The following is a 23,048-nucleotide window of genomic DNA, read 5'->3' as shown; positions in this document are numbered from 1 at the left end:
AGGGTTAGAACGGTGGCTGGTAGGGCTGTACAGAATAGTTTTAAACAGTCTTATATAGAATATTGTCATGACAAGGACAGCAAGTTTTATAAAAAAACAAAAATCACAGAGCTATCTAAAGCTAGTCAATGACTTCTGAGTGGTCAGTGTTCAGTTTGCAAAGACCGGGGAGCTCAAGAGGAAAAGAACAACCGTGCAGCATGCTCAACAACACCAAATGCATAGTGAGCTGCAATGGATGCCCCAGGCATGGTCAGCCTTGGCACAGCAAACCAACCACACCTGAACCTGCTCAGCTGGCTCCTGAGACGGCATGGTAACCCAAAACCCTCACCAACTGGCCTGGTGATGGGGGAGTTCCTGGTACCCACAGCGCAGCAGCTCGCTCGCATTCCGCGTCCCTCCCTCACAACCGTGAGCTGATGCTGGCGGAGCAGCTGGGTGTAGAGCGTGCAGCACTGTGCAGTCAGGACCGAAAAGCTAGTCTCTCTCCCCCACAAAAATTATCACTCCTCACCCACCTAGTCTCTCCAGGTTTAACACAGGAAGCTCCCCGGGGCAGGGCTCCCTTGGGGCTACTGAGAGCGGAAGGTCAGGTTTGGGGCGGCAGGCGCTCTGGAGAGCGTTTCGCAGGCTAACTGGGCGAGGACGATGAGGACTGAGGAAGGGGTTCCCTGCCCCCATGCACAGGCCGGGACCCATTGCTCCGGTCCACAGGGCACCCCAAATCCCCTCTGCAGGGTCCTACTGCGTTAGGACGGGCACAAGTCACGCCAGCCACGGGCACAGTGACCAAGGAACGAGAGGGACTCACTGCCATGACCCCTCCCCGCCTTCCCCAAGGAGGCCAGCCGTGGGCGGGGTTCCCCTGTCCCCGCCGGCCGGGCGCCTGACAGCCCTTCCCAGGCACGGGCTGAGCGCGCCCCGGCAGCGGGGCTGCACCGCCCACGGGCCTGCTGGTTACCGCCGCCCAGGTCACACGCACCGCGGGCGCCGTCGCCAGTGCTGGTCACGCACGCCTCCCCCACGCTGCGGATGAGGTGGTAGCCGCGCAGGGCAGCAGTGCCGGGGTCCGGGTCCTGCAGCGCGATGGACAGCTGGTGCAGGAAGCCCTGAATGCTGCCGCCGCCGCCGCGGCCGAACACGGGCAGAGCCGCAGCCATGGCGACCGCGGCACCGGGCGCAACCAACTCCCAACAGAGCCTTCCAGGACAAGACCAATTCCGCCAGCGGGGTAGGACCTTCCCCAGATAGGAGTTTCGTTGGGCGGAACCAATCGCACAGACGCACGCGCCTGGGTGAGTACACTTCCCCAGGCAGAGCCGAGTAACCCGGCCCGGCGCAGGAGGGAGCTTGATTGATTCGGTCTGAGAGAGGAGGAGGAGGAGGAGGAGGAAAGGAAAGGTTGGACTAAACCATTGCGGCCGCGGGGGTGTCCGTTACCTCGCCTCGGGTCGGAGACACAGGAACACGAACGAGGAAGCTGGTTTCATGCGATGTTACTGCCGCAGATGTAAAACTCCGTCTCGTGTAAATCAGGTAGCTATGAGTACAATCCCTCACCCCCGCGATGGGAATGGACCGTTCTAGTCTCCCAACTTGCGTCGAGCGGCTTTCAATAGCTGAGCCGCGAAACTTGGGCGATACCATGTCTCACCAGAGAGAGAGAGGGAACCCTGTCTGTGAATCTGATGTAGGCTCTACGTGGGTGAATTCCCTGTATTGTGGGATAATCGGGCTCCTGTCAGAGTCTGCTCTGTCCCTGCAGAGAGGCTCACAGAACCCCTAAGGCGCGATCGTCCGTACCCGGAACCGAGATGGGTGGTTCCGACCCCCTTTCTGGGCCGAGTTAGGCTCGGCCGTGCGGCTATTGGCGGGAAAACCCGCGCGAGCCCACCCACGTGACCGGTTTGGCGCGGAATTTTCTCGGGGTTCACGGGCTGGCCGAAGGTGCTTGCGGAAGAAAAGCGGGGTACGAGCGCGAGACGCCGCCATCTCCCCCCCACCCCGCGAATATCTGCGCGCGAAGGGGATCGAGGGGCGGGCGGGCGGAGGGGCTCGCGGCGCTGAAGAGGGCGGCTCCGTGCTGTGCCGTTAATTCGCTGTAACTTTTCAGGGCCCGGCTCAGAGCAGGTGCCTGCTCCCGGTGCAGGGCGCGGGGCTGGCGGGCTTGCGGGAGAGGGGGTCGGTGCGGGTTCCGGGCCGGCGGGAAGGGGGGGGGGTCGCTCTGCCTCAGTTTCTCTCTCTCCACCCGCGCAGGGAGCAGCAGCCGCCGGTAAAGCAGCGTCATGTCCTCGCCGGCCTCCACACCGAGCCGCCGCGGCAGCAAGCGCGGGCGGGGCAGCAACCCGCCGACTCGTAAGTGTAGTTTTTCCCTGCCGGGTGGAGGTGCATCGGGATTGGGTCGGGACGCAGCTGACTGCGGCCGCAGCCATGCAAACTCCACTAGGAGATGAGCGTCCGGCCGGGAAGGCCTGGGCAGGCCAAGCAATGCCCGGAGTGGGGAATGTGGGCAGCCCCCCTGCTCTCTGTTTAGTGCTTAGCAAGGGTATGCGCACAGTGCAGAGACTATACAGTACTGGTGTAGCTACTGCTGCTGTAACCCCGTAGCATGAGCACTGCCTACCCTGAGAGAGTTAGGGGTTTTCTGGGCCTGTAGGAACTCCACCTCCCCAAGTGACAGTATCTGTGCACCTACCAGCATCTACACTGAGGGTTGGGTCTTCCTAGGTATACTCAGGAGTGTGGCTTTTTCACATCCTTGACTGCAGTAACTAGGTTCACTTACATTTTAAGTGTAGTCTAGGCCTAAACTGGTGCCAAAGAACAGATGGAGTCTAGCTCACTCTCACCTGTATTTGCTCTGCAGGGCTAATGCCTTAAGAACAGTAAAAGCAGCTTTTTGTTATTAAAGCAAAAATTTAAAAATCTGGATGTGCAGGAAGCAATAAATTATTGGTTTAGACCCTTTTCAGAGAAGCATGACAATTTAAGTAAACTAACTTTTTGTTAGTCTCTGGGCTAAACTAGTTTTTTCTGTATGGCTTTGTCAGCACTGCAAAGGCTTTTCCCGCACAGCTATGTGGGAAGAAGTGTGCTTCTATCAGCATAGGTAACGTCAGTACAGTGGATTTGTGCTGGAAATGGCCCTACTTGAAGATCACTTTACCAGCAGGAGAGTGGGGTGGGAGGAAGTTTTGTTTCATGGTCTCTGTGTGTATATAATGTCTTCTGCAGTTTCCACGATATGCTATGCATCCGATGAAGTGAGCTGTAGCTCACGAAAGCTCATGCTCAAATAAACTGGTTAGTCTCTAAGGTGCCACAAGTACTCCTTTTCTTTTTTCTTTTTGTCAGTACAGTAGTAAGCTCAGCTCACTGTGGGGCATTCTTTCCCATTTCAGTGACACTCTTCTGTTAGCAAAGCTGTTGCTATAATTGTGGGTTTTTGCTGGCATAGCTGTGTCAGGTAGAGGTATGTTTTTTCACATCTGTCACTGCCATAACTATGTTGACAAAACTTTGTCGTATGGACCTGGCTTTAGTCTTCAGCAATGCATTGGTGCAAGAGGCTGCTTTGTAAAAGTGAAACGGAGGCAAGTTTACAAGTGTTACAGGTGTGATCTGTGAAACTTATCACTGCACTTGAAAAGCGTTGATACTCATTGGTATGTAGGTCGCTTCCGCCTCTCTGTGCCTCAGTTTCCCCAGCTGGAAAACAGGGATAATAATACTGCTCTCAAAGCACTTTACAAAGGAGTCTACTCATGAAAAGTTCTATATGAGCTAGGTTTTCATAACACTAGTAGTAGCAGTTTTGATTTCTTAGGCATTTAGAAGATAATTAATTATTTTAAATTGTCTTAAGCTATTTTCCACTTTTGGAATCTCACAAATACTCTTCTTTTCCATTTCAGCAAAATACTGCACTTTGCTTTTTAATTTTATATCAGCTAAGTTTTCTGCTATTCTATCATATGATGTATTTTGTGATTTGGTCTTTTAACATTAATCTGTGTAGAACATTGCAGCTAACATCTGAAATAGCTGCTTAACCAGCTTTCATCTTCTTGCAGCACGCGCTGAAGATGCTCAGTCTCCTCCTTCACAAAAACGTAGAACAGATGACTCCACATCTACAGGAGATCTACAGCCAATGCCTACTTCCCCAGCAGTTGACATGCAAAGCCCAAATGCTCAAGATGTTCTATTTTCCAGCCCACCTCAGTTTCGGGAATCAGGTATTGCTGTCAGTAGTAGGAGCAAAATGCTGATAAATGGCCTATACTGAAAGATTTAATGTAGGCTTTTACATAGCTGTCAATTTAAAAACAAAAAATGAATGGACAGGATTGTTTTCAATTACAGGTTAGTTGTTGGCTTGCTTTTAAGTTAGTTAGTTAATTGATTTTAGCACATAAAACATACACCCAGTAGGCCTTAGTGTGAGCTTGTTGTTAAGCTCTACAGTGTTTTAAAATACTGTTGGTGTTTAAAATAAACTATTTTAGCAAAGTGTGTTTCTTCTGGCTTGGAGAAATATACATTTTAATCCATACAGTACATTCTATGGCTAGTACAGCCTTGTAAAATACAGTTATAAAATTAACAAGACTTACAAACTTTGCTAATCTGCCATCACACTGACCGATGACAAACACTAACTTGTTTACTTCATTAGGGCAAAGTGTATTCATTAATATTTTGAAGTATAATTAAACATTTTCTTTGTAGCAATTCCACTTGATTTTGATATTAGTTCACCTCTGACCTATGGCACTCCCAGCTCTAGAGTGGAGGGCACTCCAAGGAGTGGTGTGCGAGGAACTCCAGTCAGGCAGAGGCCAGATCTTGGATCCGCCCGCAAAGCCAGGCAGGTGGACTTGCATTCTGATGTGGTAGGTAAATGTTTCAGATTTTGCTGGTAATATTTTTTCTAAAATGTATTTATATTATCCATATAATGGCTTTTTCCTTCACACAGCCAGCAGAGGATGCATTGGCAAGTGAACAAACTCTTGGACAAAAACTTGTGATATGGGGAACAGATGTTAATGTAGCTTCATGCAAAGAAAAGTTCCAGGTAGGTGAACAAGTGTGGATACCTCCATTTCTTTTTATGAAAAGCTTATTTGTCTTCTCTATGTGCAGTATTTGATTCTAGCAGATATTCGAATTGAGTTATGTTTAGGATCAATCTGAGGGTGTTTGAAGAACACTGATGGTTTTTATACAGTGTTTTTAAGAAGAGAAAAAGTAAAATTGTTGTCTGGAGTTTCTTTCCTCTAATTTCCACCATAGAGCTCATCATTCTGGATTCTATCCCTTGGGCTCCAATGAAACTGCTCTTCCCAGAGACTCTAATGACCATTTACTAGCTAAAGCTCAGAACCAGTACTCTATGCTCATTTTCCTTGACCTGTCAGCTGCCTTCAGCACAATCAGCCATGCTCTTCTTGAAGTCTCTTCCTCCTTTGGCTTCCATGGCTTCTGTCCTTTACCTATTCTTATTCTACCTCTTTAATCGCTTCCTCAGCAAGTCTTTTAGATGATCCTCCTCCTCCACCCTCCAACATTCTGTAGGAGTTCCAAATGGTTCTGTCCTGAGTTCCCTTCTCTTCTCCCTCTCCACCTTATCTCTGGGTAATCTCATCTGCAAACACAAATTCAGCTATCCCTTCTATGTGGAAAACTCAGCTGTACCTCTCTGCTTCAGTACCAGTATAGGTCTGTAGTGTAGACCTGGCCTAAAACTCTCCTCTTGATTACCGCAACAGCGTTTTCTCTGGCCTTAACAAATCAAATCTTGCCCTGCTTAGGCCAGTTCAGAATGTCGCCACAAATATTTTCCTAGTATGTTGTTTTGAGCAGATCACCCCTCTCTTTTCATCTCTTCACTGGCTCCCCCTTCTCTGCTGCATTGAGCATAAGCTACTTGGTCTTCACTTTCAAGGTCTGTCATGGCTTATTCCCACCTTACCTATCAACTCTTATTAACTATTGAGAAAGTCTACTTTCTTTTCCAGTTGGACCGCTTCTATCGTCCATTTGTTAAATTTTCAAATAAGTATCTTTGTGCTTTTTCCCATGCTGCCCCTTACACTTAGGAGGAGTTCCCTGTAAATATCTATAAAGTTCCCTTATTATCCTTCTCTAAAGCTCTCCTTTTCTGTGATGCCTACAAAAACCTTTACAACAGCTAGGCTGCTGGTGTGCTAAGGCCACTGCCTATCATACTGACCAGTACTGTGACCCTGTTTCTTTTTATGTCCCTGTCTGTATCCATCTGATGTCTCTTGTCTTCTACTTGGATGGTAAGCTTTTTGGGAAAGCTCTTTTTATTCTGTTAGTAAGCGCTGTACAATGTTGGGATTTTGATCCAGGAGTAAGGTTTGTAGGCATTAGGATGTAATAGAGTAAAATCCTCAGTAAAATTTCATATACTATTTTAGTAGTAATATGTTTAGCATGTTATCCTGTTCCCAAAAGTGTTTTTAACTTGTATTTGTAAAATTTTAAAAAATTAGTTCGATTAAAAAGGGATAATAGCTTGATAAGGCTTTTTCAAAGTAATTGGTATGCTTTACTGTGTGAAATTTGAAATACATTGTTAGAATTAAGAAACTTGTAGTGTGCATGAGAGAAATATCCTGTAGGGGGATGCATTAGGGGTATCCCTACCCTTTGGGAGTTTTTGAGTAGCTGCAATATAGAGAGAATTTTTGAAGGTAATTTGAGCCATGAAAATGTCATCCAGTGTAGGAATGGTGTAGCAGTGAAATCACAGCTCTGTCCCTTTGGGCACTCTTAAATATAACTTTTTTTATCTTCTTCTCAATATTCAGAGATTTCTTCAGCATTTTATTGATCCATTGGCTAAAGAGGAAGAGAACGTTGGCTTGGATCTTAATGAACCACTCTATATGCAGCGACTTGAGGAGGTAGTACTGTAATACAGCTAAAACTAACTTGTTTTTCAGACTTAAATGCTGGTAATTTAATGTGGCGTTTTTAAACATCTTGCAGATCAATATGGTTGGGGAACCATTTCTAAACGTAAACTGTGACCATCTGAGATCTTTTGACACAAATCTATACAGACAGCTGATCTGCTATCCACAGGTAACATCAGGCCTTTTTTAAAGGTTTTCTTCCAGTTGAGTTCTGTTTTTTTTTAAATTGCATTATTTAAGCATAAATTAGTATGTAACTGTTTTAGATTATCGCTCAATGAGGAAGCAGTATTTATAGCTACATACCCCAGTGCTTAAGCACTTCTGTAAATATTTAGAAAGATAATATTACATTTGTAAAAAGAAAAGGAGTACTTGTGGCACCTTAGAGACGAACAAATTTATTTGAGCATAAGCTTTCGTGAGCTACAGCTCACTTCATCGGATGCATTCTGCATCCTGCATCCGATGAAGTGAGCTGTAGCTCACGAAAGCTTATGCTCAAATAAATTTTAGTCTCTAAGGTGCCACAAGTATTCCTTTTCTTTTTGCGAATACAGACTAACACAGCTGCTACTCTGAAATATAACATTTGTGTATACAAACTTCTGCATAAAATATACTTTGTTACATGAAGGTCTTAAAATATTTACCAGACACTTCATAACCACAGACAGATACTAGAGAGCTCAGGGAGGGTGCTCTCCAAAGCAAATTCCCATGGGAAGCTCAGAACGCCTCCCCATTCCACTCACCAAATTTGTTGACAAGGGGGATTTTGCTGGAATTCCTCCCAGTTTGTAGTCCATGGATCCTGCTCAGTGCTCCAGCTTATTTCTCTCTGCCGTGTAGGTGTGTGGAGGAAGCAGGCAGCTTCCAAAGACAATAAGTTCAAGGCTGAATCCCAGAATGACAAAGTAGTGGTCACTGGATCTTTATCAGTCTTTCTGTGCCTGTCTTAAATCTGTTATATACCTAGCTACAACTGCAACCATGGGGCTGCCTTTGCAATTCTTTTCCTTGCCTTTCTTTTGAGTCCCTCCTCTGCCTGCGAATAGCTCCAGAGTCTGATTCTGCTGCTGCTCACAGCTTTTCTATGTAGCAATAGAATGAAACTGTAGCTCAGTTTTACTGGTGCCCACAGGATTCTGAAGACAAGTTTGCTGCCAGTTTTCACTCTGTTGTAGGTTGAGAGAGTTGTTACTCTGAGCAGCAGAACAATGGAGCTTTTTGCACGTTCAGACATTTCACCTTATCCTTGTCTTTGCAACCATAAGAGCTAGCAACCTACTTCTTTAGAGGAAAGTTTAGATTTTAATCTTTGTTAAATAAGAAACCTTACTCTCCAAAGGCTAGTGGGGGTTTTTAGCCTAGTGTGTGCATTCTGTATTAATGCTAAATATTAAGGAAGATGACTAAAAGTCACAGGCTGTATTTAGTGAAATTGTCACATGGTAATGCAATACATATGTTTCATAATAATGTATGTATATTTGGCATACTCTTCGTGGCCCCTTTTTTGCTGTCCTTTTATGCGTATGTTACGCCTTTCAAAAAGTAACGTAGGGTATCATTAAAATTCTATCTAAACCCAAAAAGGTAGGGCAATTGCACTACAATTAAGAATCCAAAGGCCAGATCAGGAGTGCACTGCTCTTTCAGTACAAAGGGGACAAAAAGCTGGTTTAAACAGCCAACTGGCAATTCCCTCTCTGTAGGGGAATGCTTACAGAACTGTGGTCATTCCTATCTCTTAGCACCAAATGGGGTCACAAAGTTGAATATTTTGGGAGTAAAAAGTGTTAACTACTTAATGCCAGGCTTTCTTACACATGCATCTGTTCCTTTTAAACAGGAAGTTATCCCAACATTTGACATGGCTGCTAATGAGATCTTTTTTGATCGTTACCCTGACTCAATATTAGAACACCAGATTCAAGTCAGACCATATAATGCATTGAAGACCAGGAATATGAGGAGTCTGAACCCTGAAGGTAAGATATTTTGATTGCCATGTAAAAAAAGAAACTTGAGGATGCATGAAATTTGTTCAACAACTAGGAAAACACAGATTAAAAAAGATAAATGATCAGACTTCAGGTCCATCTAGGCCAGTATTTTCAGACTCACAGTCACTACACGTGTTGCAGAGGAAAGTGCAAGAAACACTGTAATGGACAACCGTTGAATAACCTGCCCACAAAGGAGGTTTTTTCCAAACTTCTATTGGTAAATGACTGTCTTATACCTGGAAATGTAAGGGTTTATAATATCCCTTGTGTCAAAATTCTGATGTAACTGTGGCTTATTTTTATTCATATAGATTTTATTTTCTTTGTGTCTCAGACAAAATATTCTCTACCTCATGTGTGGGCACTGTAAATCTCCATTTAGTTGTAAAAATAAAGTCTAGGGTGAACTTTTGAGACAGGCAAATGAAAAGCATGACCCAATCACATGTATCCCTTTCTATGCTGTAGACATTGACCAACTTATCACCATCAGTGGTATGGTGATCAGAAGCTCCCAGTTGATTCCTGAGATGCAAGAAGCTTTCTTCAAGTGCCAGGTTTGTGCCTTCACCACAAGAGTAGAAATTGACCGCGGCCGGATTGCTGAACCGTCAACGTGCAAGAACTGTAACACAACACACAGTATGGCACTAATTCACAATCGGTCCATGTTTTCAGACAAACAGATGGTATGTTGCTTCGTTTTGGTGTTGTAAAATAGAAAAGTTTTGCTTGCTTAATAGTTGCCTTTTTCTTTAAAAAGTAACTTAACCATATTAAAATGTCTGTTTCTTAGGACTTACTATATTGAACTTCAAAACAATTCATAGCTCTTTAAGTAAGCTTATGAAGCAATACAGGGTTGCAATAATACTTAATATTTAGAGGGGGGAAAAGAAATTGAAGGATTATCCATCCCCATTTGGAAGGGGAGTTGAGTGGTTTTTTGTGCCAAAAGTTAGTCAAGCCAATTAGTGTTTTTTGTTCCCTTATCGAATAAATGTTGCCATACGGAGACTGTTCTAATGTCATATGACATATGTGGGATAGGTTAGCCCTGTCTGTAAATCTTGCTTGTTATACTTCTGCCAATGTGAGATAGTAATCACGAGATGCACTCTCTCATTTCTACAACTAGATTGCATAATTCTGATTGGGTATTCTAACTGGGGAATTCTAATTTATAGTGGTTTTCCACCATGTTGTGAAATCTTTGAAAGTTTTGTGTTTTAGTGTACTCTAATATGTAACAGTATCCATTTGAAGATGCCCAACTTCTTCAGTTGTAAAATCCTGTCTTACAAATGAGTTAAATTTGTTAGGTTTCTACTATTTAGAAATAGTAACCTTAATATCTCTTTTGTCAGATCAAACTACAGGAGTCTCCTGAAGATATGCCAGCTGGCCAGACACCTCATACTGTGGTGCTGTTTGCTCACAACGACCTTGTTGATAAGGTTCAGCCAGGCGACAGAGTTAATGTTACAGGTAAAATGCAGTTTCTTAACTTCATCTGGCTAATACACGTGCCCTTCTTTTCATTGGACCAAGTGGTCCATTCTGGAGTAGTGTCTGTTGAATATTAATTGAGTACATCATAATTGATATTTCCACTTCAGTTTTCAGTCACCATCTGATTTATATAGTGATATCTTAGTTTTGGTGCAAAATACCGTTAGAGTTCTGAATATTTCTCCCTTTCTTAGATCAGCAATAGTGTAACTACAGCTGCCAATAGGTACTATCTGTGTAGACGGAAGGGTGCGAGTATTTTTGCCATATGTTTGTATGATACAATTTCTAAAAATTAATGATTACAGCTCTTTAACCTATACTTCAAAGGGAAAGAAGCATTTTTATCATGGAACAGCTTTTGAAAAGCTTACATGTACTGACAGATTTTTTGAACAGATGAGGAAGCATGTTGAAATGATTTAAATTAACTCAATTTAAATTAGGTTGAGGCTTTTTGAAACTAATTTAAAAATTGTACTTTTGAAACATTAGGTTAGAATTTATAATGAATTAACTATAAGTGCTTTCTTTAATGTCACTAGTCTAATTTAAATTTTAGAAAACTGCTATAGACCAAACACTGAAAATTATGATCCTGATACTGCAGTCACCTAACCAGGTACCTAACTTTGCTCATGTGAACAGTCCCATGGACTTAAATAGTACTACTCATGTTTAAATTTACATGTGCTTGTTCACAGTGGTCAGACTAAAATAGTTTTTAATAAACTTTTCTCTTACTAGCATAAAATCATTGCTGCTTCAGAACAAGATTGCTTCAGTTTTAATACTGAAAAGTTATTTAGACCTTCAGTGCACAAACAATATTGTCAACTTTTTATATGTGCAGGCCAACATTTGTTTTGTTTTGTTTTTTGTTTTTTACAAGAGCTAGCTAAATTTAGGCTCTTTTAGGATTTTCTAATGCACTTTAGGTCATGATCCTGCAAATACTTAAGGCCATAACTTTACTATCATGAGTAGCCCATCTGAAAACATGGGACATGGTAGCAAAAGTAAACACATGCTTAAGTGTTTGTAGGATCAGGGCCTCAATGGTAGGGGCATAAGTAACTTTGATATCAGGAGGAGCATAGCCTGGTCAAAGCATTTCAACTTTTGGAAACTTTCTAGAGAATTGCTCCTCCATGATGTCACTAATTCTGTAGAAGCAATCTGAAAATTGAAGTGAAAAGTAAAAATGTAGATAAGTCATTTAAACCTCCAGCATTTGGGCTGAGCTTATTTGAATTCATATCTGCATTGAAATTCTGTGGGGGTTTTTTTAGGTATCTACAGAGCAGTTCCTATTCGAGTTAATCCAAGAGTGAGCAATGTAAAATCGGTCTATAAAACCCACATTGACGTCATTCATTACCGTAAAACCGATTCAAAACGTTTGCATGGTGTTGATGAAGAAACTGAGCAGAAAATGTTTGCAGAGGAACGTGTGGAAATGCTGAAAGAGCTCTCCAGAAAACCAGACATTTATGAAAGACTTTCTTTGGCTCTGGCTCCAAGCATTTACGAACATGAAGATATCAAAAAGGTAAACAAAATTTTACAAGTCTACCGGAACACCTGACTAGACAGTATAAATGCACATCTCCATTTAAAATATACACTTTTTTTGGAAATGATACTCTATATGGAGTATTTCAAATACAGAAAAATAAGAGGCCTTTGTGTATTTGAAATTGGGTTTGGTACATCCCGAATAAAATTTTAGTTTTATTTACAGTAAGTTTCAGTTATCAGAGGGCCTCGGGAATCAGAAATCTTTAGATAATGGGACAGGGGTTCAGGTAATAGGGAAGGAAGCCTTTAGCTTCACTCTCCTCTTCTATTGGCTGGCTTTAAGGAAACTGGCCAGGCAGTAATTCTGCTTTCTTTGGCCATCTCTCTACTCTGCAACAGGATCCAGATAACTGAGAAATGCAGTCACAACTAACAAACCTGGGGAAACATTATAGACCGTCCACTGAGTGGGGCTCTAAATCTTTGATTATTATAGTGGGGCAGTAACACTCTCAGGTTGAGAGTTTGTATGTGCACTCGTGCCCTGGGGTAGCCAAAAAAATGCTCGTGTAAGTAGCCTTTTATCAGCTGCCCCAAATAAGTTCATCTATTCTTGAGTACTATTTGTGGTGTTGTAGATAATTGTGCCCATTCAAGGATTTCTTCATTTTACTTTGAATATTCTACACAGGCACCTGCATGGAAAGCTATTCAGTTTGCTTTGGATGGACTTATGTTTCCAGTTCTCCGCTCTAAGCATCCTCCTCTTGGACGTTACTTCTAAAATTAAGTTTGGTGTTTTTGCTATTGAATATAACACATTTGGCATTGATCTCAGCTCGGGTCTGGCACACATTGCCCCTTTGGTGAAACAGTATTTTAAACTATTCAGGATAAAAATTGGATCTATAATGTGGCTTGAGCCCATGCTGGCAAGCCAGAGAAAAGTCATTTGCGTATGTGCAGCAAGAATGGAGCTGTTCCAAGCTAGAGTGTTCTGCAGCTACCCTGATGTCAGAGTAACTGGATGGCTCAGGTGACATGCTGTGGCCACTGAACCCAAGCAGCGCCCAGGTACTATGCATTCAATTCCTGCCCTCAGTAGCTTTTTGAGAACATGTGTTTTTCACTTTAATTATTCTCGCATTCTGAAGGAGCTCCTTTTTGGAAGGCTTTCTCTCAGGGAAAAGCTGCTAGTTTGAGCCACCATCTCAAAGTGCTCTAAAATCCATATGCATAGTCCAGTTGTGCTGAAAATTAATGTCATCAGGACCAGAGCCACAGTTAGTAGTGCAAGTTGGGAGTCATTTGATCTAGGGGTTCCTTGGATACAGCCCTCTAGTAAGGAGTTGATCTTTAATTTTTCAATTGCTCTAAAACCCACGTGCATGGAAATGCTGTAAGAGGGACTGAGGTTAGAGTTTGTAGTGGAAATTTAGGGACATTTGGTCAAAAGTTTCGTGATATACAGGCCCGCCTAAAATGAGCAGGCTGTAACTTTTTTTTTTTTTTCCAGATTTGTGCAACTTTTTTAATGTAAAGCTCAGGCAAATCTAAGGCTTTGACCTTCATGAAACAGCAGGGACTGCTCCTGAGATCAGCTGTTCAATGGTACCAAGGACAAGTTTAGAAATAGTTCAAAGTTTACAGCACTCAAAGTTTTAGCATCTCTGGTTACAGAAAGTTTATACCTGTAAAAGCAACTGTTTCCTTAAACATGTTGGTGAATGAGACTCAGAGTAACATACTGCCATGGTGGTTTAAAGTAACCAGATTTGCACTTTCAACAAAAGGGCAATAAATTCAAATCCTTTCCCATGGAATTTTGCATTTTGTGCACATTAGTGTTGTCAACCTGCCTTTTGCTCGATGGCTGGAGCCACAATGGGAATCAGTGTAATATTTTATATACTAGCTAACATATAATGGTAAACCTGAAATAAGACGGAAGCTGTAGCTGTATGAAAATCATTGTTGTTCTGTTAGTGGGGAGGGGGAGCGCATTGTATTTTATTTTGACTTGTGCATCATCAACCAAATTAAAGTAAGTTCCAACTACCTAGTTTGAGTCACAGCTGAGTGTGCCAAATTCAGGGTAGACATAACCCAAAACTGGTGGGTTTATTCTATGATTAGAGATCACCAAGCCAGTAACAAAAGTGAGCTCTTGTATCGCTACACCAGTTCAGAGAGCCACACAACAGTCCCCTCGGCCCTCCAGCCCTTGGTTACTACAATTGGACTTAGGGATGAAAGGTTATTAAACCAAAACCACCACATTTAAAGTTTTCCCAGTTCCAAAGAACCAGCCACACACCTCAGGTCAATATATAGGTCAGATCTTACCCAAAAACTATGCTTGTAGCCAATCCTTTAGTAACTCAAAACTAAAGGTTTATTAATGTAAAAAAGGAAGAGTTATTAAACAGTTAAAATGAATCTTATACATCAGAGGTTCTCAACCTTTTTCTTTCTGAGCCTCCCCCACCCCCCCCCAACATGCTATAAAAACTCCATGGCCCACTTGTGCCACAATAACTGGTCTTCTGCATATAAAAGCCAGGGCTGGCGTTAGTGGGTAGCAAGCAGGGCAGTTGCCTGGGGCCCATGCCAAAGGGGTGCCCATGAAGCAACGTTACTCAGGCTTCAGCCCAGCTGATGGGACTCAGGACCCTAGGCTTCAGCCCCATGCAGTGGGGCTATGGTGTTCTGCCCTGGGTCCAGTGAGTCTAATACTGGCCCTGCTTGGAGGCCCCCCTGAAACGTGCTCGAGGCCCCTTATGGGGGCCCTGGACCCCTGGTTGAAAACTGTTATACATTACAGTTGATTTCAGAGTTTGTAGATCAAGATATTAGCAGTGATGTTAAATCTGTTCGTTTGCATTAAGTCTCTCTGGATCACCTAAAAGGATTGGGGGTCATCAGTCCTTTTTATTCAAAGCTTCCCTTGCTTAGAAATCATAGCCCAGATATGTGGAGCAGGAATGAAGACCAAGATTGATGTCATAGTCTGCAATTTATACCCACAGCACACATGCACGGAAAGTTACTGGCACAGATGTGAAGCCCTGGGTCACAATTAGGATTACTATATGTCCTGGATTTTTGCAGAGCAGATGCTGTAGCTCAGAAAGAGCCCCGTTTGGTCTGCTTCCTGATTGGTCCATCCCCTTGCAGCCACAGCTGCCGGATCCCACCCACCCAGGCCCTGGCTCCCAGCACTGGGGAGGGAGTCCCCCAGGGAGGCCATGACTGATGGCTGTCCTTGCGTCCTGTGCTTGTGCCAGCCACCATGACAGGGAACAACATTTCCCTCCCTCCCCCGCATGAGTACCTCCAGCTCCTCTTCTCTCCCCCCGTCCTCTTTTGGGGAACTTGAAATATGGTAACTCTACATGTGCATGGAATGTTACTAGTACAAACAGGGAGCCCTGAGTCACATGTGCCTTGCTGAGTCATGAGGCATTCATTGCCTAGGTGCTGCCTTAAGGGATCTCAGGAGGGATCTCTAGAAGAGCTGATTCTCCTTAATGGGCCATCAAGCAGGCTGGTTAGCCTTGATGTAAATCTGTCTAGGTGGTGTTACCCAGAAACACAACAGGTTTGAGATACAGACACACAGCTAAGTTTCATAACTTCATATACAATGATGATACATGCATACAAACAGGATAATCGTACTTAGCAGACTATAACTTTTCCAATGATACCTTACATGACACATGTACAAGATTTATCAGAATTGCGCAACAGGGGTCATACATGGTCACCTTTCTTTTATACAGCAGCACACCAACTGTAGAGTCTTCGTTGATAAGAGATCCAGAAAGAACCTAGCTCAGTGTTTAAATTCCAGATTGACATTGCAGAGCTGGTGGTTTAATTTAAAAAGTAATCTAAGCAGATATGACCTGGAAATCATTGAAGTGATAAAGCTAGAACTCCCGACCCTTTCTAGTGATACTTGACAGAAACAGTACTCCAGCTTTACATTGTCTGAAATTATTAACAACACATTTTCATTTGACATTTCAGTTCACTCAATCAGAGATTGGCTCATGTAATTATCAAGAACTTTGGTGTCTGATTTGGAAAAATTCTTATTTTTATAGGGCATTCTGCTTCAGCTGTTTGGGGGATCAAGAAAAGATTTCAGTCATACCGGAAGAGGCAATTTTCGTGCTGAGATCAACATTCTTCTGTGTGGTGATCCTGGCACTAGTAAATCACAGCTGCTTCAATATGTTTATAACCTGGTTCCTAGAGGCCAGTACACATCTGGGAAGGGCTCTAGTGCAGTAGGCCTCACTGCATATGTAATGAAGGACCCAGAGACAAGGCAGCTAGTTCTGCAGACAGGTGCTCTGGTTCTCAGTGATAATGGCATTTGCTGCATTGATGAATTTGATAAAATGAATGAAAGCACAAGATCAGTACTGCATGAAGTAATGGAACAACAGACTCTTTCTATTGCCAAGGTAAGACCCTAGCTCAGCATTGTACCATGCTACCCAGGTTAATATCTGTTAGATGATTAAATGAGATCATTGAAAAGGTAACATAGAAATTGGAGATAAGACTATTGACAGAACTGAGTCACTTAAAACCTCAGAGTTGAATGACAGTATAGATGTGGAATCTGTATTTCAGTGACAACATTCAGCATGTTGCAGACTCAGCATATATGGCGCACACTGCATGTAATACCCCTTCCAGATAACCGTGTTCCATTTTGTACCCAAGCTTTTGTAATGAGGTTGTTTCTCTTGATTTAGAGAACCCTTTTTATAAAGCATTTTTGGTGAACCCAGCAAGAGTTAATTCTTTAAAGTCTTTCTTGTTAGAAGAAGCAAGTCTTGGGACTCTTAACATAGCTGCTGGAATCTTCCTTCCACTAGGAAAGGTTGTTTGCTCTCAAATGTGTTTCCTTTTGACAGGCTGGAATTATTTGCCAACTGAATGCTCGCACCTCTGTCCTAGCAGCCGCTAACCCTATAGAGTCGCAGTGGAATCCAAAGAAAACTACTATTGAAAACATCCAACTTCCTCACACGTTGTTATCCAGGTATTACAATTAGACTTATGTTTCCATGATGCATGCTTGCTTGGTTTTTTACAAAACAACTTTCTACCCCTCTGTGTGTGTGTGTATATATGTGTGTGTGTGTGTGTGTGTAAGTGTAATATATATAGTGTGTGCAGGAACATGTTGATTGGGGGTGACATTCGCAATGTAGAAAGGGAAAGGTTTTTTTCTAAATTTACTTTAAAAGTAATGTTGTTAACTAATACTCTAGCAGAGGACTGTAAATGGCTGACCAGTTTCTAGCGTATAGTGCTTGGTATTGAATAATGGGATTTGGCAGCGTCTCTAAGGTTTTGTTGTGTCCATTGTTCTGTTTGCTTCAAGATTTTCACTGCGCAGGCACTGGGATTTTCAAATCGAGTATTTTACATTTAGTTCTAAGGACATGTATCTACTCTGGAGGTGGAGTGTAATTTCCAGCTCAAGTAGATATACCTGCTGTAATGGTCATCAAGCCACAGTGCTAAAAATAGAAGTGTAGCCACATCAGTGCAAGCAGTGGGACGGGATAGGTGCTCCAGGCATGATCCCATCTGAAACTCTTCAGTGCATACTCAGGCAGCTAGCCAGTTCTGCCAGGGCAGCAACACTTCCTTTTTTATAGCACTAACTCAGAGCTAACCTGGGTATGTCTACCCAAGCTGGAAGTTACACCTCAGCTCCAGTGTAGACATACCCTGAGTTGCCTTTTCTTCCTGTCAAGCTGTGTTAGTAGCTGGAGTAAGTGTTTCATGAACAATGATAGAGGCATCATATCTTCAGAAGAGCATAAAAATGAGTCTTTCAGCCATTGCATGCTTTACAAATTAGGAAGCCAAATATAATAGTATACAAGTGTATGGTTTGTATTCTTAATGTCAAGTGTCACCCTATTTTCTGTTTTTTATAGGCCTGAGCCTATTGATGATAAATTAAGATTTTTAATTTCTCAAAATATGTACCATGCCTCATACCGTGAGGCACCTAGAACTCTTTTAGGCAGTGAAGAAAATAAGTAACTATGGATGATTGAGCATCTAATTCCATTGATTTAATAAATTGTCGGTAGTTGTCATCTTTTGAAATCTGACTAAAAGTATGCCCAGCACATCCTTCTCAGAATACAGTTGCACCCAGGAATTATTCAATACATTAAGTAGACAGACTTCAAATACATGTAAATACATTCCCCCTCAAGATCAAACTGGAAGCATATGTAGACTCCATCACCTCATCAGGCAGAAGCTTGAATAAATGGAAGTTTACGCTATTCGTGGAAGGTTCCAGCCTTCAGATGTTCTTCGGTGAATGATGGGAGAAAATTCCATAGTTGGAAGCCCTCTGAAAACATCCTGCCTTCAAATACTCAGCTCTGTCGACTGAAAGCAAAATCACATTTTTACGGTCTTTTTTACTTCCTGAGAGTATCCAGTACTCGTGATGTAACAAATAAAATGTCAGATTTTAGATTTCAGACAGCTTCCACTTGGTTGCTCAAAATCCTAAAACCGAGTAGTGTAAATGGTGGAAAAAGTTTATGCTCTAAGTATTGAATCTTTATTCCATGCAGATTTGATCTGATCTTTCTAATGTTGGACCCGCGTGATGAAGCATACGACAGACGTCTTGCTCACCACTTGGTTGCACTGTACTACCAAAGTGAAGAGCAGGTGGAAGAAGAGTACATGGACATGGCAGTATTGAGGGATTACATTGCGTATGCTCGTAGCTATGTTAATCCTAGACTAAGTGAAGAAGCAAGTCAGGCCCTTATTGAGGTAAAAAGTTGTGGATGTGAAATTTAAAGTACATAATTTAAAAAAGAAGGGGGGTGTGGGAGGGAACCTTCCTCTGGGATAAGATGTACCAGAACTGTGTACACCGGTTTCCTTTATTAGGCTCTTGAAATCTTTTTAAAATCTACATTCTGTATTGACTATTCTTCCTTTTAATCCTGCATAGAAGTCATCCTGTGCTAACCAGTCTGTCCCTGAGCAGGTTTCCCATACTCGTACAGAACCATCACATAATTTCAGTAGAACTTGAACTTTCTCATGCTTTTTTATAGATATACCTGTACAGATAGTAGTGATAGGCTTTAGCGTTCCACATATTCTTTTGTGCTTTGAGACCAGATTTAACATTAATAACTGTCTCAGTTTCATGGTAACTGCACCTGTATTTCCCCCTGGATTCACTCTGGAAATGCCCAGTCAAGTCTCCAGCCATCACCTGTCTCCGGATAGGGACCCTTCTGACAGGGGATATTAAGGCTGCACAGCTCCCTGCCATCCACTGTGATATCCCCAGCAAGCCAATCTACTTAAAGGCCAGCCCATGCGCATTGCTTTCTCTGAGGACAATAATAGTGATTGTTACCTGTCACCCCACAGCTCTTCCAAACAAATATTTATCCACAGGGCAAAAGCATTCTAGAGAAAACAGAAACAATAAACAGATTTAAATTCCCACTAAAGGTCACTAATTTTCCAAATGGGGAGGCTGATGGGCCCACCTCCCTTCCACCTTTCCACAAAGCGGTGGGGCGTCCCCTTGGGCAGCAAGTTATGTCCATTTGCTGAATCAAAACGAAGGCCATGAGTCATGTTCATCCTTTTATATCAAAGCCCTTTCTTTGTTTCCTGGATAACACAGCCTGACCCAATCTATGCAAACCACCACTGGGAGTGGAACTTCTCTGGAAGTGTTTAACATTCATGAATTTAATACAGTGATCCCCAAAGATACTGTGTAAGGTTGCAGGAATAATCTGCCCAGTTTATTATGGCTTTGTTCCAGGATCAAGCACAAGGAGAAACCTACTAGCTGTGGTAGATGTCAGTCATGGCAAGGGAAATAGTGAAGATGTATATGGCACTTATGTTTAAGGGGCTACACGCTGTTTGGATTTTTTTCTTCCCCCGCAGGATGATAATCCTCTGAAAGGAGGAGTCTGGATACATCCTACATAGTACATCTGTGAATTACTCATACATAAAAAATTCCCCCCTTCCTTCTCCTTCAGGCTTATGTGGACATGAGAAAGATTGGCAGTGGTAGAGGAATGGTTTCTGCATACCCCAGACAGCTTGAGTCTTTGATCCGTCTGGCAGAAGCTCATGCTAAAGTACGTTTTTCCGACAAGGTTGAAACAATTGATGTCGAAGAAGCAAAACGACTCCATCGGGAAGCTCTGAAACAGTCTGCTACTGATCCAAGAACTGGCATTGTGGACATATCCATTCTCACTACAGGTTTGTGCTCACATAAGGATAAATTAGTATCTAATGGGTCTGGCTTGAGAAAACTATATGCTATTTCAGTTTGGTGATGTTATTCTCAGTTATTGGTTTGTGGATTTGTAAATGCTTCAGATTGGATATTGAGCAATCCAGGTAATAAATGTCAAACCTGGATGTAATGTCAAGGTCAGTATATTCATTTTACAATGAAATCTGATTTTGAATTGAAACAATGTTTGAAATCTGCAAAAAACTTTCCCCAAACATGGCTAATACCTGAAGTGAACAGTTGATACAGCAGCCTATATTGTTAGCCCTCTTTCAGCTACAAAGAATTCAGTTTCTAATGTTGACATTCTCATATTCAAAGCAGAAATAACAGTCAACATTATATCCTTTAACTTTTTCTGTCCTTTTTTCCAAGGGATAAGTGCCACGGCCCGTAAACGTAAGGAGGAGCTGGCTCAAGCCTTGAAGAAGCTTATCCAGTCAAAGGGCAAAACACCAGCTCTAAAATACCAACAGCTTTTTGATGATCTCCGTGCACAGTCTGACGCAGTAAGTTTCTGCTTTCTTTGTATACTACTTTGATTTTAAAAAAATGTTTCCATCTCCTGGGGGATGTTCTGTGTACTCAGCAGGGTCCTCAGCACCGATTATAGTTGTATCTCAGTTGAATAGGAAAACTAAATGGAAATCTCGAGTAACAGTGGAGAGGTTATTTTACCTCTGTATTTGGCACTGGTGCAACTGCTGCTGGAATACTTGTCCAGTTCTGGTGCCCACAGTTCAAGAAGGATGTTGATAAATTAAAGGGGGTTCAGAGAGGACCTCTAAGAATGATTAAAGGATTCGAAAACATGTCTTAAAGTGATACTCAGAGTTCAGTCTATGTAGCTTAACAAAGAGAAGGCTAAGGGATAAGTTGATTGTAGTCTAAGTATCTACTTGGGGAATAAATATTAAGCATGGGCTCTTCAATCTAGCAGAGAAAGATATAATACGATCTAATGGAAGTTGAACAATTTTTAAATCAAGGTTGGATGTTTTTCTAAAAGATACGCTCTAGAAATTGTACGTATGCCGTTTGTTATAGAGGTAATCAGTGTTTACAGTGGACCCTTCTGGCCTTGGAATCTATTTACTTGCTGTCCACCTGACACCTCAGCAGGCATAAGATTAGCCTGCTAGTCAGTTGGTCATCAGGTGTTCCTGATTAACTAGCTTAATTCTGGTATCAGTTAGTGTTTCCTTCATAGACATAAGTTCCACCTGTGGAATAGAAGAGATCTTGATTACTTACATGCTTGTCCTGCTGACAAAAATAAGCTGATTATTCTTGTCAGCTATAGGTGTCTATTCTGGTTTGCACATCAACAAAATCATAAGCCATGATCGCAGAATCTCTTATTACCATTGAGGATGCACAAGCCAGAAAGAATCCACTTTAACTGTTGCATTCCAGGATGAATTTCACAGCTTAAAAAGACAAAAACTTTTACCTAAAACCTGGCAAACTTACATGGAAGTTGGTGAGACAAGCAGAATCCCATGATTTTTCTTGGGGGCTTTGTAACATAGCCTTTTGTATATGTTCTCAGACTTTTCTCTTTTCTTTAAGGCTGTCACTAAAGAAATGTTTGAAGAAGCACTTCGTGCCTTGGCTGATGATGACTTCTTGACTGTTACTGGAAAGACTGTTAGGTTGCTGTAATGAAATAACTTAACAGCAGAGTTTTACTGTTTTTTTCCACATACTTCCCTTGAGATCTGCATCACATTTAAGAATATTATTCTCCGTGGCAAAACTCATGATGACCTGTTGGTGAACACCACTGTCAGCACTGTAAATAACTAGATTCTCTGAAGGACTGCAAAAAGCTGCAATTGAACAGCGATATTTGTTTGGATAAAATGGGTTACTTACATTTCAGTGTGGTGTGTATTTTCAATAAAGTGCTTGGTAGAACAAGCTAACAAATTTTATGCATTTTAAAGCCCAAATGTCAAAATTCATCTTGAACCACTGCTTTTTGACATAATATGCACTGATTTAAGTTGCATTTATGCTTTAGTATTTTTACTACAGAGAGATTAGTGTTTGTGACTTTTCAAAATTAAAATCCATTGGCATTATAATAGTTTTTCCTTTGTATGCATTACAAAAAGTTAAGCTAAATCTTGAACACTTCAATAGCCTTCATTTTGTTTTCCAGGAGTTTAAAAGAACAAAGTAACCATTTTTCCCTTTCCCTCAGATTACTGCTCTCTCTTCCTCCCATCAATGTTTGTAATTGCTGTTAAAAGATGTCTTTCTGCTTTGAACTTTTACCATAACAAGCTACAATGAAGTCCAAGTTTCACATTAGGTCATTTTCCTATAGTAACCCATATTACTGTAAGATTTATAATTCATAGTTCATAAAACATATAATTCAGACTGTCTTCCTGGTTATTTTCTCTCTTCCATTGCAGTGCGAATGTAAATCAGAGGATGCAGCATGTAGGCATAACACTAATACTACAGACATTTTATAGATGTGGAAAAATGGCCTTTAGCTATTTAATTATGCTCCTCATCCGTTCTCAGAGCACAAGGTCAGTTCTCACACTGTTTCAGATTATGCACAGCTTCCCTACATGTAAATGAGATCAAGAATATTTGAACATGACAAAAGAAAGTTTCTCTTGAAAACAAGCTAAAGATGAATAAAGTTCAATACATTAGAAACTGATCATTTAA

The 23,048-nt window shown here is 42.0% G+C and overlaps 2 protein-coding genes across 4 annotated transcripts in view; one reads left to right on the top strand and one right to left on the bottom strand.

The window, feature by feature from the left end:
- The window catches only part of PRKDC (protein kinase, DNA-activated, catalytic subunit), a 161,058-nt gene extending 159,703 nt beyond the window's left edge, over nucleotides 1–1,355 (bottom strand). Inside the window, exon 1 of the mRNA XM_074944407.1 lies at nucleotides 986–1,355. Coding sequence (XP_074800508.1) covers nucleotides 986–1,163 — 178 coding nt within the window. The 5' untranslated portion in view covers nucleotides 1,164–1,355. The remainder of the gene's footprint in view (nucleotides 1–985) is intronic.
- LOC141982386 (DNA replication licensing factor mcm4) lies at nucleotides 920–22,700 on the top strand. 3 transcript variants are annotated; one of them, XM_074944410.1, is made up of 17 exons: nucleotides 920–1,298; nucleotides 2,260–2,358; nucleotides 4,077–4,241; nucleotides 4,735–4,898; nucleotides 4,985–5,083; nucleotides 6,846–6,941; nucleotides 7,027–7,122; nucleotides 8,809–8,947; nucleotides 9,434–9,654; nucleotides 10,333–10,453; nucleotides 11,770–12,029; nucleotides 16,111–16,476; nucleotides 16,936–17,063; nucleotides 18,634–18,841; nucleotides 20,089–20,317; nucleotides 20,730–20,863; nucleotides 21,927–22,700. In XM_074944410.1, the coding sequence occupies exons 2-17, from the start codon at nucleotides 2,289–2,291 to the stop codon at nucleotides 22,017–22,019; spliced, it is 2,589 nt and encodes an 862-aa protein (XP_074800511.1). In that variant the 5' UTR covers nucleotides 920–1,298; nucleotides 2,260–2,288; the 3' UTR covers nucleotides 22,020–22,700. The 3 variants fall into 3 exon arrangements, with proteins under 3 accessions (XP_074800511.1, XP_074800510.1, XP_074800509.1); XM_074944409.1 differs by having other exon boundaries at nucleotides 920–1,539; XM_074944408.1 differs by lacking the exon at nucleotides 920–1,298 and adding an exon at nucleotides 1,866–1,972.
- The last annotated feature ends 348 nt before the right edge of the window (nucleotides 22,701–23,048 follow it).

The sequence above is a fragment of the Natator depressus genome, chromosome 2, assembly GCF_965152275.1.
Source record: "Natator depressus isolate rNatDep1 chromosome 2, rNatDep2.hap1, whole genome shotgun sequence".
Taxonomy (NCBI): Eukaryota; Metazoa; Chordata; order Testudines; family Cheloniidae; genus Natator; species Natator depressus.
This window is presented reverse-complemented; position numbering and strand designations above follow the sequence as displayed.